The sequence below is a fragment of the Benincasa hispida genome, chromosome 8, assembly GCF_027475165.1.
Source record: "Benincasa hispida cultivar pf3 chromosome 8, pf3_genome.v1.1, whole genome shotgun sequence".
In the NCBI taxonomy this organism is placed as follows: Eukaryota; Viridiplantae; Streptophyta; class Magnoliopsida; order Cucurbitales; family Cucurbitaceae; genus Benincasa; species Benincasa hispida.
In genome coordinates this window covers 55985472-56002450 of record NC_143485.1, presented here as the reverse complement: position 1 = coordinate 56002450, position 16979 = coordinate 55985472, and the positions used below count along the sequence as shown (strand labels likewise).

At 35.5% G+C, this 16979-nt stretch overlaps 1 protein-coding gene across 1 annotated transcript; it reads left to right on the top strand.

The window, feature by feature from the left end:
- Window positions 1–15986: 15986 nt before the first annotated feature.
- LOC150034708 (uncharacterized) lies at window positions 15987–16718 on the top strand. The gene is made up of 2 exons (XM_090316826.1): window positions 15987–16331; window positions 16437–16718. The coding sequence occupies exons 1-2, from the start codon at window positions 15987–15989 to the stop codon at window positions 16716–16718; spliced, it is 627 nt and encodes a 208-aa protein (XP_090172952.1).
- The last annotated feature ends 261 nt before the right edge of the window (window positions 16719–16979 follow it).

Here is a 16979-nt window from a genome sequence, read left to right as displayed (position 1 = left end):
AAATGATTTCAAAATCAAAACTGAAAATATTATTAACTTTATAAAATTAATTTAATAAATTAATTTTCTAATAAAATTAATAAATAATTATTTAAATAATCATTTAAATCATTCTAATTAATTTAATATCAAATATTCAATTAATTTTTACACAAATCCACCTTCGTATATTTAAATCATATTTAAATATAAATTCCCCTATTTCGTTTCATTCTAATTTGAACGTTTCAAATTAACTTATCATGCTACTCTAAAACTTATTCATTTATGAGCTAGTAGGGGGATCTTGCGGTCCTATAGATCATGGGCTCCAACGATCTGAGATTAATTTGCTAAACTCATTATACCGAATTAACCCCCATTTGTTAACTAATGGGCCACTCCACTATAACCCATAGTTGAACTCCCCTCATTGTAGATATATTATGTCCACTTGGTATAACCATAATCAGTAAGTCGATCTTTCACAGGTTGTCGTAATCACAACTGGGTCAAGATCATCATTTTACCCCTATGAATACATCTTGTTTCTTAAGTTCCTACTGACCCTCTAATGAACAATTTTGATTCATAATACCTATGAATCAAGTCCTTTCTTTATTATGAGACGGCGAGTTCCCCATTGTTCAAGACCTGGAATCAGTATTTAAGTGAACAACCTATCTGCTAACCCTAAATGGAGTAAGAGTGAATTCCATCTTGCAGGGCTATGTCCCCAGCTATTTATCTGGTCTTATCCCCAAAAATGGGAGACTTATTGAGTAGTGTTGTTGGACTACTATCACCCATGCAGATCAAAGGATAATCCCGAACAAACAGGAGTTCATAGTTAGCTCAAGAGTAATATCGAATTAACATACAGTACTTTATAATTAAATAGTCAGTTTTAACAGTAAAAGGTCATTATAAAGAAAAGTGACTATTTTGTGGTGCAGTCTATATGCAAACTCATTGCATAGGATGCCCCCACTCACATGTCTCAACATGAATGATCTGTGGATCACATCATTTGTAACACTTTACAATTTCTTGTAAGAGCTACAGAGTGAGCCGCATCCAATAATGTTACTAGGATGAGATACCTAATTTCATCCATATACTTATTAGACCATTTAGGCTATATACTGTTAACTTGATCCTGTTTATGTCACCACATAAAGTTAAAGTATTAAGACTATAGCCATGGATATGTTTATTGAAATTTCATAATAGAATGCAAAATCAACAACTTATTATTATTGATAAATAGGAGGTTTAACACAAACTGTGAGTTTTAGTACATTCCCAACAGAATCTTCTTCTTCTAAGAACAAAATTATTCAGATGAAAAAGATTAAAGGGAATAGGAATGCTCGTATTGACAACAAAGGCAAGGCTAAAGTTGCAGACAAAGGAAAGTTTTTCTACTGCAATGAAGACAAGCATTGGAAGAGAAATTGCCCAAAATACATTTTGGAAAAGAAAGAGGAAAAATCAAAACAAGGCAATTAATTTATGAAGAATGCTTACAGAAAAGAGAACTTTTAAGGTTGTGAACAAGAGAGACTATCTCAGAAAAATCAGTGGGAGTTCCTGAAGTTGTTATCAAAAGATGGATCTATATACTTCCTCTTAATGTAATGAAAACTCTTCTATCTATCTTTTGTAAGAACATTTGTATAAAAGTATGTTTTGAAATAAATGAAATGTTCATTAGCAAAAGAAGTATTTTTATGTTCTACTATAAAACAACTCTAGACCATTTCAAATGTTTAGATATTTAAAATAGCTGGAAAGAAAAGGCAAAGGTTTCTTCAAGTACTTATCTTCGGCAATTAAAGAGTTGGTCACATAAATCTTAATAGGATTAAGAAAATAGTTAAAAGTGGTCATCTAAATTAATTAGAAGACAACCTTTTAACACTACATGTGAGTCTTGTGTTGAAGATAAGATTACCAAAATATTTTTTATATGAAAAAGTTTTAATGAGCCAAATAACTCTTAGTGCTCAAACCTTTATGGTCTGATGAATGTCAAGGAACAAAAAGGGTATAAATATTTCATCGGTTATATTGATGATTATTCAATGTATGGTTATATTTGCCTAACTTTATCATCAGTCTAAACCACTTGAAAAGTTTAAGGTATATAAAAACTTGTTAGGTAAAGCAATTAAGACACTTCGATCAGATCGAGGTGGAGTATACAAAAAATCTGAGATTTCCAAGACTAATTGATAGAACATGGAATCCAGTAACAAGTCTCTACACCTAGTGCCTTGGCAGAGCAGTGTATCGGGAAGAATAACAGAAGCTTGTTAAACATGGTTCGGTTGTAAGATGAGCTTTTGCCTAGTTACATAAATCGTTTTGGGGATACTGATAGCTTGTAGAAATACAAGTTATTTATGCCACCTTATCTAGATATTGCGTCCAAAAGTTAGTAATTATGCGCCAATTGTATGAAAATTAACATAGTATGACAATAATTATAAATGTTTGCAATTACACCCACTAACGCCAAAAAGATGGAGGACAAGCCAAACTTTACTTTGTTTTGTAGAAGACCAAGTCACCGCTTGTGCTCAAGGCTCATGAGAAACTAATCAACACATCTCTATTACATTGCGCCCATCGATCAACCATGAAGAGACGATTACCGAAGTAACGGCACAATACGACAGTCGGTCCAGAGTTATGCTTCGACCACATGCGGTAATAAAAACAAACACCGCATGCAAACCATGATCGAAAGATGCAGCTGAGCAACGCAAAGGCGGAGGATTGAGACACATTTACAACTAATCATTGTGGAGATTTGACGGTCTGATTGCATAACACAAGGAATAATATCCCTCCATCTTTGGAATTTTCATAACAAAAGTGGGGACCACAAGGCCGGAGTCAAAGGATCTGCTCCTATAAATACCTCAGCGAATTCAGAGAAAATTATGCTATTTGTTACTGGGCTAAGTGCTGTAAGATTTTAGAGAGAAAAAGGCTGAGCTGAGTACTGAAAATAAGAAATCCGGGAAGAGAAAAAGATAAGGCCGAGAGATAAATCTCAGATCCGACCAGCTGTATACCCGATCGAAGATCTATGTAGAGACCCCTGCTACCCGTGGAGCAAGCCTGAGAGGGAAGCTCTTCCTACCATCGAAACTATCCTATCCGGCAAGCAGATTTCCATCGAATCTATGCCAAGACATTGGGACCGGATTGTATCTGTTCTATCTCTCTTTCATTGTATTCCATATTTTCTTTATCTCTTCATTCACACATCATGTATCAAACACTTAGTAGAAATATTGAATGTTTCTATAGATTTCGTTTACCTTTCTCTGTCTGTTTCCGTTCATTAGTCACTTTCTCCATGATGTTTTATTAATCCATTGATAAGCAATATGAATCATCAAGAACTTAATATGTATTAAAGTTATAAAATACATTTAGTTAAAGCATGCTAGATGGCATCTTCACCTGTGAGAGCAGAAGTAAAGATGTCATTATGATCTATCGAGAGAAGGTCAGAAGAGTGCGTTAACTAAATCGAGTAGTACTTCTAGACATGGAAGCAACTTTACGTTCATTACGTTAAACTCTGTTTCACCACATACATGTGAGAAACGCGGCCGATCACTGAGAGATGTACGCCAAGAGAAGAGCGGATAGTATTTATACCTTCAATTAAATTAAGAACTTGCGTTGTTTGTAATACTTATCTTTCTCTTTCTAATCTGTTCACAAGACTTGTCGTCGCATCCCACGTCTTTAAACAATCTTCACAGCCAGCCTTAATCCTAGTATCTTGCACATAAAGCCCGTATCTTGTAACATCTAGCTTAGCTTTATCGCATTTTTACTGCTTTCTTTTATTTTACCGCAATTTACATACTGTACACACCTTTTATAAAGAATTAAAAACCCGATTGCATATACCATGAATATACCGCAATAACCGGCATCACTTCCCCGTGTTCGACTTCGGATCACACCGAGAAACTTGCGGTTGAGTTATACTTGGTTCCATCGTAAGGAAACTTGTGACAACGCAGGGCATACTACTTGAGCATCTCTAATTAACGCATAAATAGTAGTAGTATCGCATCATCATGAGCATTGAATATCATACATACAATACCCACGTTACAAGTTTATGGCGCCGTTGCCGGGGAACTTAGTCAATGGTTTATTGTTTGAGTGGTTTTTGGTATTTTGCAGGACAGATCTCTTTGAACTGACTGTTAAACGCGGAGAGCAGTCTGACGACTTAGGAGTACTGGAGGTGGTCTGGTAACTCTAAGTGGACCCAGAGATCAAGTATATTCTTCGCGCAGAGTTCATCAGGGTTGAATTAACTGGTAAAGAAGTACGACTGAAAAGAATATGGCTCCTACTGGAAACCTGAGAGGAGATTTGCCAGTGCAAGATCCTGTTTTTCTTGCCGCTGATCAGAACATCCCTATAAGGGAGTATGCAGCACCAGATCTATAAAATTTTTACCAGGAATTTCAAAACCAGTAGTTGACGGGAATGAAAGCTTCGAGATAAAACCGATCATGCTGCAAATGATTAAGAATGTGGGACAAATCGGAGGATTACAGGGAGAAGACCCACACGCACATTTAAAAAACTTCGCATACATATGTAGTGCATTCTCTCCGCTTGGTGTAACTCAAGAAAATCTTAAACTGTATCTATTCCTGTACACATTGCGGGATGAAGCAAAGAGGTGAGCTCAAGCATTAGAGCCAGGCGAAATTCATGAATGGGGACTGTTGGTTGATAGGTTCATGAATAGATTCTTCTCTCCATCTGTCAACATAAGGAGGTGAAGAAAGGTGTTGAATTTTGAGCAAAAGAGTTATGAAACCTTGAGCACCGCTTGGATGCGATTCCGACAGTTAGTAAAGAACTGTCCGCATATTGGGATTCCTGATAATATCTTGATGGAAACCTTTTACAATGGCCTAGACCCATCAACATGAGCAGTTTCCGACTCCTCTGCAGAAGGAGGATTAATGAATAAGTCATATACAGAAGCAAAGGGCATCTTGGATTGTATATCGCGACATTCTGACGAATGGATTGATAATGGGCTTGAGGTAAGATGTATGAAACCAGAAAAAGTAGAGAGGGTCGATGTGCCAATAGACACAATGAGCACATTGATCGAGCAAATGACCACGATGACATTGCTCCTTCAGACGGTGGCTAATCAGCGAAAAACTCTCTCCCAGGGAGCAGCGCAAGTTAACGCGGTGACTCATATAACCGCTATGGATTGCACTCAATGGGGAGTAGTACATCTAGCAGACGTCTGCCCATGGGATCAACAACCAGTATATTCAATTTATGATGAATCATGGGGCAACAACCACAACCATGATTGGGGGAATCATCCAATTTTCACTTAGAATGAGAATCTCTATCACGAAGACCATAGTTTCTATCAATTTAGTTATCAAGAGGATCGAGGCAACCCTCCGGTTTTCACTACCAAGGATTATAGTCCAAGTGATTTTCAGGGTACACAGCCATGCGACCAACTGTTTGCATATAATACCTCTTGCAGTACCTTGTCTCTGGAAATTTCACTAAAGCATTACATTGAACAGAGTGAGGCAATGAGACAGTCGCAAGCTGACTCTCTTAAAGAATTAGAAGACCAACTAGATCAGCTTGAAAGAGAATTAAAGAAGAAAACGCCTGGTACATCACAAGGAAGTTAAGGAATATTGGGGCCAAAAGGTAAAGAACAATGTCATGTCATGACATTGCGGAGCGGCAAAACAACAGCCCCAATTGCGCCAAAGGTACCAGATGCGGTATCAGTACCAGCTGAGTCAACTATTGATGATGACCAAGTACAAAATAACGAAAGCAACCCCAATTCAAAAGCAAGATTATTTACCAAAGATGGAGTTTCTGAAGACTTAAATTCTCAATCAATGCAACCTCCAACCAACAACACACAGCAAGCACAGGACCTCATAAGCAACAAAGTGAGCAGGAAACAGGCCGGGATCCTCCACCTTTCCCGTCTAGGCTGAAAAAGAAAGACGATAGTAAGCAATTTCAGAGGTTCCTGGACGTTCTTCGACAACTGCATATTAATATTCCCTTAATAGAAGCATTAGAGCAAATGCCGAGCTATGTGAAATTCCTCAAGGACATTCTAGCCAACAAGAGAAAGATCAGAGAAAATGAAACAGTTGCACAAACATACGAATGTAGTGCTTTGTTTCAAAATAATCTCCCTGCTAAAAGGAAGGATCCTGGAACTCTTAGTGCACAGACCTTTATGGTCTGATGAATGTCAAGGCACAAAAAGGGTATAAATATTTCATCGGTTATATTGATGATTATTTAATGTATGGTTATATTTGCCTAACTTTATCATCAGTCTAAAACACTTGAAAAGTTTAAGGTATATAAAAACTTGTTAGGTAAAGCAATTAAGACACTTCAATCAAATCGAGGTGGAGTGTACAGAAAATATGAGATTTCCAAGACTATTTAATAGAACATGGAATCCAGTAACAAGTCTCTACACCTAGTGCCTTGGCAGAGCAATGTATCGGGAAGAATAACAGAAGCTTGTTAAACATGGTTCGGTTGTAAGATGAGCTTTTGCTTAGTTACATAAATCGTTTTGGGGATACACAGTAGTGACTGCTATATACTCTTTTGAACATCATTCCATAAAAAGTGTTTTCTGAAACTCCATATGGGATGTGGAAAAGTCATAAAATTGGTTTATGACCAGTAAAGGTTGTTTACATATTTCAGAATTTGGGAAAGACCGACACATGTATTTGTGTCGAACCCTAAGGTATTAAAACATCGTTCAAACAATATGCCTATCTGTAGGCTACCCAAAAGCAGTATACTTCTTCAACTCAAGAGAATATCAGGTATTTGTATCGAGAAATTATATTTTACTTCAAGAGGTATACATGAAAGATCATGATTATATCAAGAGTTATTGATTAAGCTGACATTAAAATAAAAGTTGTTAAGATAGGTCAAGTACATCTTACTCAAAGAGTTGAGAATGCCTCAACGTAGTGGGAAGGTTGCGTAACATCCTAGCCATAACATAAGTTTAGTAGAAACTCGAATCATCAAATATTTGGTGTTGGCGTTGAGAATCAAGAAGTTGAGGATATAAGATGTGTTCCCTATTTATTGATTAGAAGTCTGTTGTATATGGATATGTTTATAGAGGTCCTCTCGGCTAAAGTGTATGAGGGTCACCTAGTAAGTCTAGGAATATGGGTTATATAATCTAGAGCAAATGGGAGAAGAACCCATAGGTATATGGTACCCGAGGTATATGATACTTGGTAAAGACAAAACTACGAGTATGTGATGCCCTAGTTTATTGTATTTCTCTCTAAAAACTTAAATATCAACATTATATGTACAAATGTGTGTAACCATAATTTTAGTCCAAGTTGGAGTTTATTGGGTTTTCTGTCCTAAAACTCGTGGTTTTTAAACAATAAACTTATTATGTTGATCAATAAAGATGTTATTGAAGTATTGATTCAATAAATTTATTATTGAATGTATGAATTGCTCATTTTATTTTAGAAATAATCGAAACCGAATAAACTAAAGATCCGTTGCTATTACATGAGTACTTGAACTTTGTGCGATGCGGCTAAATTTGTAGATGTTACAATCTTTGTAGGGTGCTATAAACAAATGATCCTAATTTGTTCATGTGGAGACATGCAAGTGGAGGCGTCCTATGTAAAGAGTTTGTATAAGATCGGACCAAGAAATGAGTCACTCTTACTTTATAACATTGTTTACTGTTTAAGACTGACTACTTCAAAGCAATGACCTAGATAACTAGACCTTAATCCTGAGCTAACTATGAAGTCCTATTTATTCGAGATTATCCTTAGATTTTCATGGGTGAGGGTTAAACAGCGCTGACTCAATAAGCCTCCCATTTCAAGGGTAAGGCTGGATAGATAATTTGGGACATAGGATGCAAGATGAAATTCACTCCTACACACTTTTAGGGATAGTAAAAAAGTTATTCCCTTAAATATTGACTTCGAGTCTTGAATAATGGGTCCAACCTTTCATTGGCCTGAGAGGGACTCGGTTTGTTGATTGGATCATAACTAATTATTCATTAGTGGCTTAGTGGAATTTAAGGAACAAGAGGTAATTTCAAGGGAAAAACAACTATTGACCTAGCCGTTATTACGAACAACCTGTGAAGGGTTAACTTACTAATTATGGTTATATCGAGTGGATACAATTATATCTATAGTGAAGGGAGTGCAACTACTGGGCTTTAGTAGAATGATCAGGTAGTTAACGAATGTTGATTAGTTTGGTTTAAAAAGTTTAGCCGATTAATCTCGGATTGTTAGAGCCCATGATCTGTAGGTTCATTAGATTCCCTTACTAAGTCACAAACGGATTAAACCTTAGAATAGAGTGATGAGTTTAATTTGAAACGTTCAAATTCGAATTAAGGGAATTAGTAATTATATGCAATATAATTATACATTTAATTATTGAATTAAATGAAATTGAAAAATTGGTTAATATTTAAATTCAATTTAAATATTAAATTACATGGATAGAGATTCATGGTTGTGAAGTTGGTGTTTAATTAATTTAATATTTGATATTAAATTAGTAGAATTAATTAAATAAACTTCATTTAAAATTAATTAATTATTTTAAATAAAAAATTTTAATTTTATGAAAAATCAAAATAAATAAATTTTACTTTTAATTTAAGTTTTAGAAATTTAAATTAAAATTTTGAAATTTGATTTTTAAAATGAATTTTTTTTTTAAACCAATTTCTTTTATGAGTGGTATTTTGAATGGGTTTTTCCAATATTCAACACTCAATTCCCACTCAAATCTCACAAGGAGGAGCTGTCATTGGCTATGCAATCTGATTGCATGGTTGAGATGAATAAAACCTCAACAGATCTGCACTTGTTGTCTTCTTCTTAGATGGTTGATTTTGCAAACAATTAAGTTTTGATGAAGAGTTCTTCAAAACCAGAAAAAACCAGACTTTTTCTCTTAAAAACTTTCTCAATTCCTATTCATTTTGGATCCCACAATCCAATCTAAGGACATAGAGAATAGTAAGGAAGATCCACTGTTGGTTCACAAGTATTTGGAATCAAATTTGAAGCTGATTTCGTGGATTAAAGGAGTTCTACAAAGGTATATTTCAAACCCTATTTTTCTATTATGAACTTGCTTTCATAAATTGTAAAATTTATGAATTAGAGCACTTAATGATTCTATTTGCTTCTGCTAATTACATGCTATCTCCAGTAGTCGGCGTACCACAGTAGGAAAGTGAAGGAAATCGGGCACGAGGATTTCCATGAGTAGGGGAAGGATCTTTCCAAATTTCAATCGTATATGAACTTTACAATTACAATTATAAACAGAAACATGTGGTTTTGCATAAAATATAAATTACAACATGTTTTACTACAGATCAAGGGAAGAATCAACAAACCTTTGTAGACTCATCTTCAATTTCCTTGATCATGAATGCTCGATCACAGCAACACACAAACGTCCAACACGACCGCTACACTGCACGAACACGCGCAATCAAACTAAGCGATCGCCAAGGTCATGAACAACCCGAACACTGCGAATAACCTCAACAGAACCTCGACAGTGTCGACTTGAGTATGACACCACCAAGAAGGTTACCTTGGTATTCTCGATATGAGAATCCAGAGGATGGGCTCTGTGTGCACTTGGTTAGAGGGAGAAAATTAGAGGAATCACAATCATGTAAATGATTGAGCAAGTGGGAGATGGAAAAACCTATCGTATAGGTCGATGCCCAATTGTTTAGGAAAAGCTATGCGATCATCTAGCAAAAGCTATGTGATCGTTTAGCTCATCGTCTAGTTGAGTGTCTATCGTGTAAGAACACTCCACGATCGTTTAGCTAACTCCAAGCTGTCGCTTAGTAAATTTGATTTACTTGACAACTTCTCTGTGAGAACTTTTTCAGAATGGAAAACCTAAAATACACAATTTTTCAAATCTTATTTCTTTTTTCTTACTAGAATTAGGAAAACATTTTTTCTTTTTTCTCACGGTTACCATGAAACCACTAATAACCTCCCACTCAATTGGTTATTAGAGAAAAAGAGATAATTATCCAATAATTAATGTTATTATAAATATAAATGTTAACGAACTTATCATACTATATTTATAACCTATAGTTTTAATATTTCATCTCATGAAACATACAAACCATAGCTCTTTTTATATTCCATGGCACTTAATCTAAATCCCACTTATATTAATCCTCCATTTGATGTATCTCATACACCATACCGATCATATCATATATATCGAATTACTTCTTGTCAATTTGAACATTTCAAATCAACACCAAGAATTTATCCTCAACTTGAATCCATTGAGCTACCAAGGAGACATTATGGACCTGTAGCTCAAAGCTGCAATGGTACATGAATAACTGAATAAAGTCTTTAGTCATGGGATCCACCATCCGTTAACTGTCAGGCACTGCACTAAAGACTGACAGCGGAACTCTCCTTATTACAAATATATTATAGTATGAGTGATAGACTAATATCATTGATACAATATGATATGTATCTATCATCAGTAGACTAACCTCTATGATAGGTTCATGACTACTAATATCAGTAATAGGAAGTTCATGACTACTAATATCAGTGATAGAAAGTTCATGACTGATTGGAAAAAAACCTAAATATAAATGAAAAAGAAATTAAGTTATGAAGACTCAAAGGAAAAATTAAAGAAGAACAAACGAGAAAACTGAGGAAATCGAATAAAAAAACTGAGTATACTTCAAGTAAAATCAATGAAACATAAAAAGGACAAAGGAAAAGAATTTAAAAACTTGGATGAAATCGAATAAAAAAACGAAGGAAGAATATCTAGACATGGTAAAAGAATTGAACAAGAAAAGGATGAAACAATACAAAATCGTGAGTAGAAATACCAAATCGAACGTAGAAAGAAGAAGTCACGAGCAAACAACTGATTAATCGTTCCTCTCAGAATTGAGAGACAAAGAATGTAGAAGACGTACTTGGAAAATGCACAAGAGATTGAATACGTCGATGATGAAGTGTCGCGGTGAAAAAACACAAATACATAAATAAATTGATGAAGAAGAAGGGGGAGAAGAACGATGATGAAGACAAAGGAGAAGACGGTTATTTTAGGAATTAAAAAACTGTAAATGTATTTCTGAAATAGTTTATATATGCAAATAGTTTTAGAAAAGGACATATATTTATTTTTTTTGTAATAAAAACAAAACGTGCTACAAATTTCCTATAAATAAGGCTAGCTATGAAAATCTATTTCTTGAGTGAATAAATATTCTCGGCAGAAAAATAAGGAATGCACATACGAAGATCTACAAATAACACAGATAGATATGGAAAATATATTATGCAGAATTTGTTGCCAGACATGTAACAATGTTTATGACAATGCCTTTGCACAACATGTTGCTTGAGTTCTGCCTGTAATAAAATCAGCCAACCAAACTGGAGTATCAATTCTGTTTTAGATTTTTTCATCATCTGTATCACGTATGATTTTATCTTTGATTGATTCATTTAAATTTGTTATGTTAGTTATAGATTAATGAGAATCTAAAATCATGAAGGTTTTTCGTGAGTTATAGATTGTGAGAGAAGAAATCGAGTTAATTTTATTGAATTTGAAAAGATCATCGATTGTAGATTTGTGGACATGTGCCTTATTTAATTTTTTTTTTTTTTGTGCTTGTATTTGGCTGGTGATTTATGAATTTAACGTACTTTGTGATTTTCTACTATTGCTATCTGATTTTTGTTGATGCAACTTACTTTATGTAGCCCAAACAACTAATTTGTTTTCTCTTTGGGCTAGTTACATAAATAGAATTCAAGCCTAAAATAATAGAATATGTAGTACAAGGATAAAATAATTGCATATATAGATAAAAAAAATGGTAAAGACTAAAAAACCCATGCCTAGCCATTATTTTATTCGCTTTTTCCCCATTTTCTTAAATTAAAAGCTATCACTGATAGCTGCTATCAGTTGCTATCACTGATAGCTTCTATCAATTGCTATCGATGATAGTTGCTATCAGCGATAACTTGAATTTGACAAAAATTAATACAATCTTGAAATATTAGCTTTTAATTTGCTATCAATTATTAGTAGTTATCATTGATTCACTTTCATCAATTTGAATCAACGTTGAAATATTACTACTTAAGGCTATCAGTGGCTATCAATGGTAGATTTATAGATAGGGATCAACTTTGAAAGAAGACCAACAACTTTGATTACCATAGTAGTTATCACTAATAATCTTTTATCATGGCTATCACTGATAACAACTATCAGTTGTTATCACGGATAGAGATATCACCTAAGTTTTATCACTGATATCACTAACATCACTCATATTGTGGTTATCAGTGATAGCTTCTTTCATTGATAACATCACTAATAAAATGCTATCAATGATCTCACTGATATCATGCTACCAGTGACAGTTCTCTATCACCGATAATGTGCTATCAGTCGTAGCTTCTATCACCTATAACGTGCTATCGGGTAGCTTCTATCATCGATAACATGCTATTAGTATTAGCTTCTACTACTGATAACATGCTATCAGTAGTAGCTTCTATCAATCATAGCCACTAAACTCCTTTTTGCCCCTTTCTTATCCTTCCCAAACATTTATAAGTCCTTTTTTGATGATAGGTTCTACCACTGATAAACATACTATTAGTGATAACTTCTAGGCATTCCACTTACATTTTTGTTCGAGATTCAACTTTATTAATTAAATTCACTAAATTGGCTATCAATAATAGATTTCTATAAGTGGCTATTAACCACGAAAATATAATCAAAGATTAGGTTATCAATGATAGAAAATATTAGTGGCTATCAGTGATAGACTTTCATTTGCTATTTATATTTATTATTTGTTATAATAATCAAACTTGATGATTGGTTTGTTGGTGTTAAATCACTTATGAATTGAGTACTCTCAAGTCCTACGTACGGATCTTAGCTTCATAATTCTTGTGAAAAAAAAGGAGGAAGAAGAAAAAATTCAAATAAAAGAAAAAAAATTTTAAGAATAAGAGAAAGAGAAAAGGCAAAAACTGAAAAAAGGAAAGAAAATTAAATAGAAAAAAAGGAAGAAAAAACTCTGAGAAAAAAGAAAATAAAATAATAAAAAAAAAGACAAGGGAAGAAGCAAAAATTGGAGAAAAGGAAGAAAATAAAAATAAAAAAAGGAATAAGGAAGAACCGAAGAAAGAAAATAAAAAAAAAAAAGCAAAACCCGAAGAAAGAAAAGAAAATTTAAAAAAAGAAAAGAAAAAAAGAAAGAAAAAAGGAAGAAAATAAAAGAAAATAAAAAAGAAAGGAAAGAAAAAGAAAGGAAAAAAGAAGGAAAGGAAAGAAAATAAAAAAAAATAAAGAAAAGAAGCAAAAATCGGATAAAAAAAAGAATAAAATAAAAAAAGAAGCAAAAACTGAGAAAGAAAATAAAATGAAAAAAGGGAGGGAAGAAGCAAAAATCGAAGAAGAGAAAGAAAATAAAAAGACTAAAAAAATGTGTACAACAAAATAAGACAAGGGAGGGGAAAATTGGAAATTAAAAAAATCAAAGATTGACTAGTCAACTCATCTATATTTGCAAATATTTTAAAGATGTAATATATTTTTAGATTTTTTCTCTTATTCTACTATGTATTACAAATATGCTTTCTCTTTTGCAGGCCCAAACTCGATTAATGTAGTAAGCCCAATTCCAATCTTGAAGCTTCAACCCAACATAAACAAGATAATGGATTTAGGAAAGTTTTCTTCAGCCTTTCTTATCTGCCACGTATCAGCTAAAGGTGATTATTCTTTTCAACTTGTCAAGCAGACAGGAAAAGAAAATAGTGTGAATCAGATGGTTTTCCGAGAGTAATTTTCTTCCTTCTTTGAACTTCTGAGTTCTTGAGGGTTTTGGAGAAGAAATGGTGAATTCGAGCTTCAAGACATCAGAGATTCACCTATATGAAACCAGAAACGAGTAGAGGATGCAAAGAAGAACAAGAAGATGGTCAGGGAAGAAGAAGAGAGAACATAAGAAGATTAAGTGGTTCAGCAAGAGGCCTACGTCCACTATGCAAAATAAGGGGAGTATCACTTTATTGCTTTTTCTTGATTTTACAGATTGATCTCATATCTCTCTGTAAAACCTCTAATCCTATATACCTATAAAAGAAGAGGCAAAAAGGGAAACTCACACATGAATGCGGTTAAGGAGATAGTGGGAGGTGAATACACGATTTCAACAAACAAAATAGAGGAGGAGGTCATTAGAGAAGGGACCACGAGAGGTTGAACAAAAGGGGAGAAGGTTGAAACGAATGGGGGGGGGGGGGGGTGGGGGGGGGGGGGGGGAAATTAGTAAAAAAGAGGGAAGAGTCGATCTTCATGGAGGGATTTCCCAGCATTTCTCGAATCCAGAGCTGGGATGCTTGAGTCTCTTGTCTTCTGAGTATTTCGTTCATTTTTCTTCTGTTTTTGGTGTGAATACGTCTGGAACTTGTGCCTGTTTAAGAAGAAATAGTTCAATAAGAAGATCGTTGTTATTTCTTATTATTCCTTACTTTTTTCTTCTTAATTTCTTTCTATTTATTGATCGTGAAACTTGTTAGAGAGGTGGTCGAGTGTAGGTTTCTAACATTAGTGGTATCAGAGCCGCAATCCTGGGGAAAACGCGCGCCATGACACAGAAACAATTGGAAGAGAGGGTGGACAGCGCAGAGAAGAAGATGGTAGGGCTAAGAGACCTATTGATGGGCTTGTGCAAAAACCTCGAAAAGCTCACTGAGGAAGTTCAGGAGAGCAATATAGCTCGAAAGAAAGAGGAGTCGACGTTAACGGAGGGGAGCACACTCAAGGCGAAAGGAAAGGTAGAGGAAGCGGAGTCCTCTCAAATCTCTGGAATTGAAAGCTCAGATAGAGGTAAGTACAAGTTACTCGAAATCCTTCTATTTACAGGAGACAATCCGGAGTCATGGGTTTACCGCGCAGAGCATTACTTTGAGATACACAATCTCTCCGATGAAAGTTAAAGTAGTAGTGATCAGCTTTGCCTCCGATGAAGTCGATTGGTTCCGCTAGAGTAATAACCGAAGGGCCATCATTACTTGGGACGAACTGAAGCGAAGGTTGTTTGAACATTATCGGAAGGTAGGGGAAGGGAGTCTGTGTGCACGACTTCTCAAAATCTGACAGGAAGGTTCTTACCAAGAATATGTGAAGAAGTTTGTCAATTATTCGGCACCCTTACGGGACCTATCGGAGGAGGTTTTGAGGGATGCGTTCATGAACAGACTGGAACCGGAGCTGCAAGCTAAAGTCATTAGTCGAAATCCCAAATCCTTGGATGATTGTATGAAGGAAGCACAGTTGGTTAATGACAGAAATATCGCCCTTAAGATAGCGTTAAAGGAAATGGGCAATAGTGGGCTGATCCAAAGAATGGGCCTGAATGACAAGATGGAGGTGAGCGAAAAAACCCAAGGTCAGAATCAGGACAACCCCTCTATGAAGCAAGTCGCGATTCCGGTGAAGCCGATATTACCCATTCCGGCGAAACCCAATTTTCCCATAAAAAAAGAGGCACCTCTAAAGAGGTTGAGTGACGCGGACTTCAAAGACTGGCTGGATAAGGGGCTCTGTTTTCGTTGTAATGAAAAATACACACCCGGGCATCGATGTAAATTCAAGGAGAATAGGCAACTGATGCTATTCATAACCAAAGAAGAGGAAGAAATGAGGGAAGAAGAGGTGGTAAAAAGGGAAGAAGTGGCCGAAATGAAGAATTCGTGGTGAGGGAGAAGGCAGAGCTATCACCGAACTCACTACTTGGGTTTTCTGCGAAGGGAACCATGAAGCTAAGGGGAGAAATTAGAGGAAAAGAGGTGGTAGTACTCATCGACTCTGGTGCTACACACAACTTTATACATCATGATACAGTGAGGGAACTTGGATTACTGGTGGAACATCAAAAAAAATTTGGGGTGGTTATAGGAAATGGGAGCGAGATAGAAGGTAATGGGATATGTAAGGGGATAGAGCTCAAACTACCGAACTTAACAGTGAAGGCTGACTTCTTAGCAATGGAATTGAGGAGAATGAATGTAGTTCTTGAGATGCCCTGGTTGTGTACCACAGGATTCATGGGTATTCATTGGCCCTCTTTAACCATGGCTTTCTGGTTAGAAGAAGCTCAGGTCATGTTGAGGGGGGATCCATCCCTCACTAAAGCGGAAGTATCTTTTAAAACATTGATTAAGCAGTAGGATGAAGAAGATCTAGGGTTCTTGGTGGACTTCCAGCACCTTGAGATTAAGGATTTTGAAGAGACAAAGAAGGGGGAGAAAGACCAAGCTCGATTCATGCTACGCATCATGATCCAAGAGATGTTGGACCAAAATCAAGATATCTTTATCTTGCCCACCTCTCTTCCTCCTAGAAGAGCAGTTGATCATAGAATAACCATCAATAAGGGCATAAATCCAATCAACGTTCGATCTTATAAGTATGGCTATGCTCAGAAAGAAGAGATAGAGAAGTTAGTCCAGGAAATGCTACAAGCCGGCTTCATTCGACCCAATTGAAGTCCCTACTCAAGTCCAGTATTGTTGGTGAAAAAGAAAGATGGTGGATGGTGATTTTGTGTAGACTACCGGAGGTTGAATCAAGCTACAATAGTAGACAAGTTCCCTATTCCTGTAATCGAAGAACTACTTGATGAGTTGCACGGGGCTGTGGTTTTTTCTAAGCTCGATTTGAAGTCTGGGTACCACCAAATTCGAATGAGGGAGAAAGACATTGAGAAGACGGCATTTAGGACCCATGAAGGACACTACGAGTTCTTA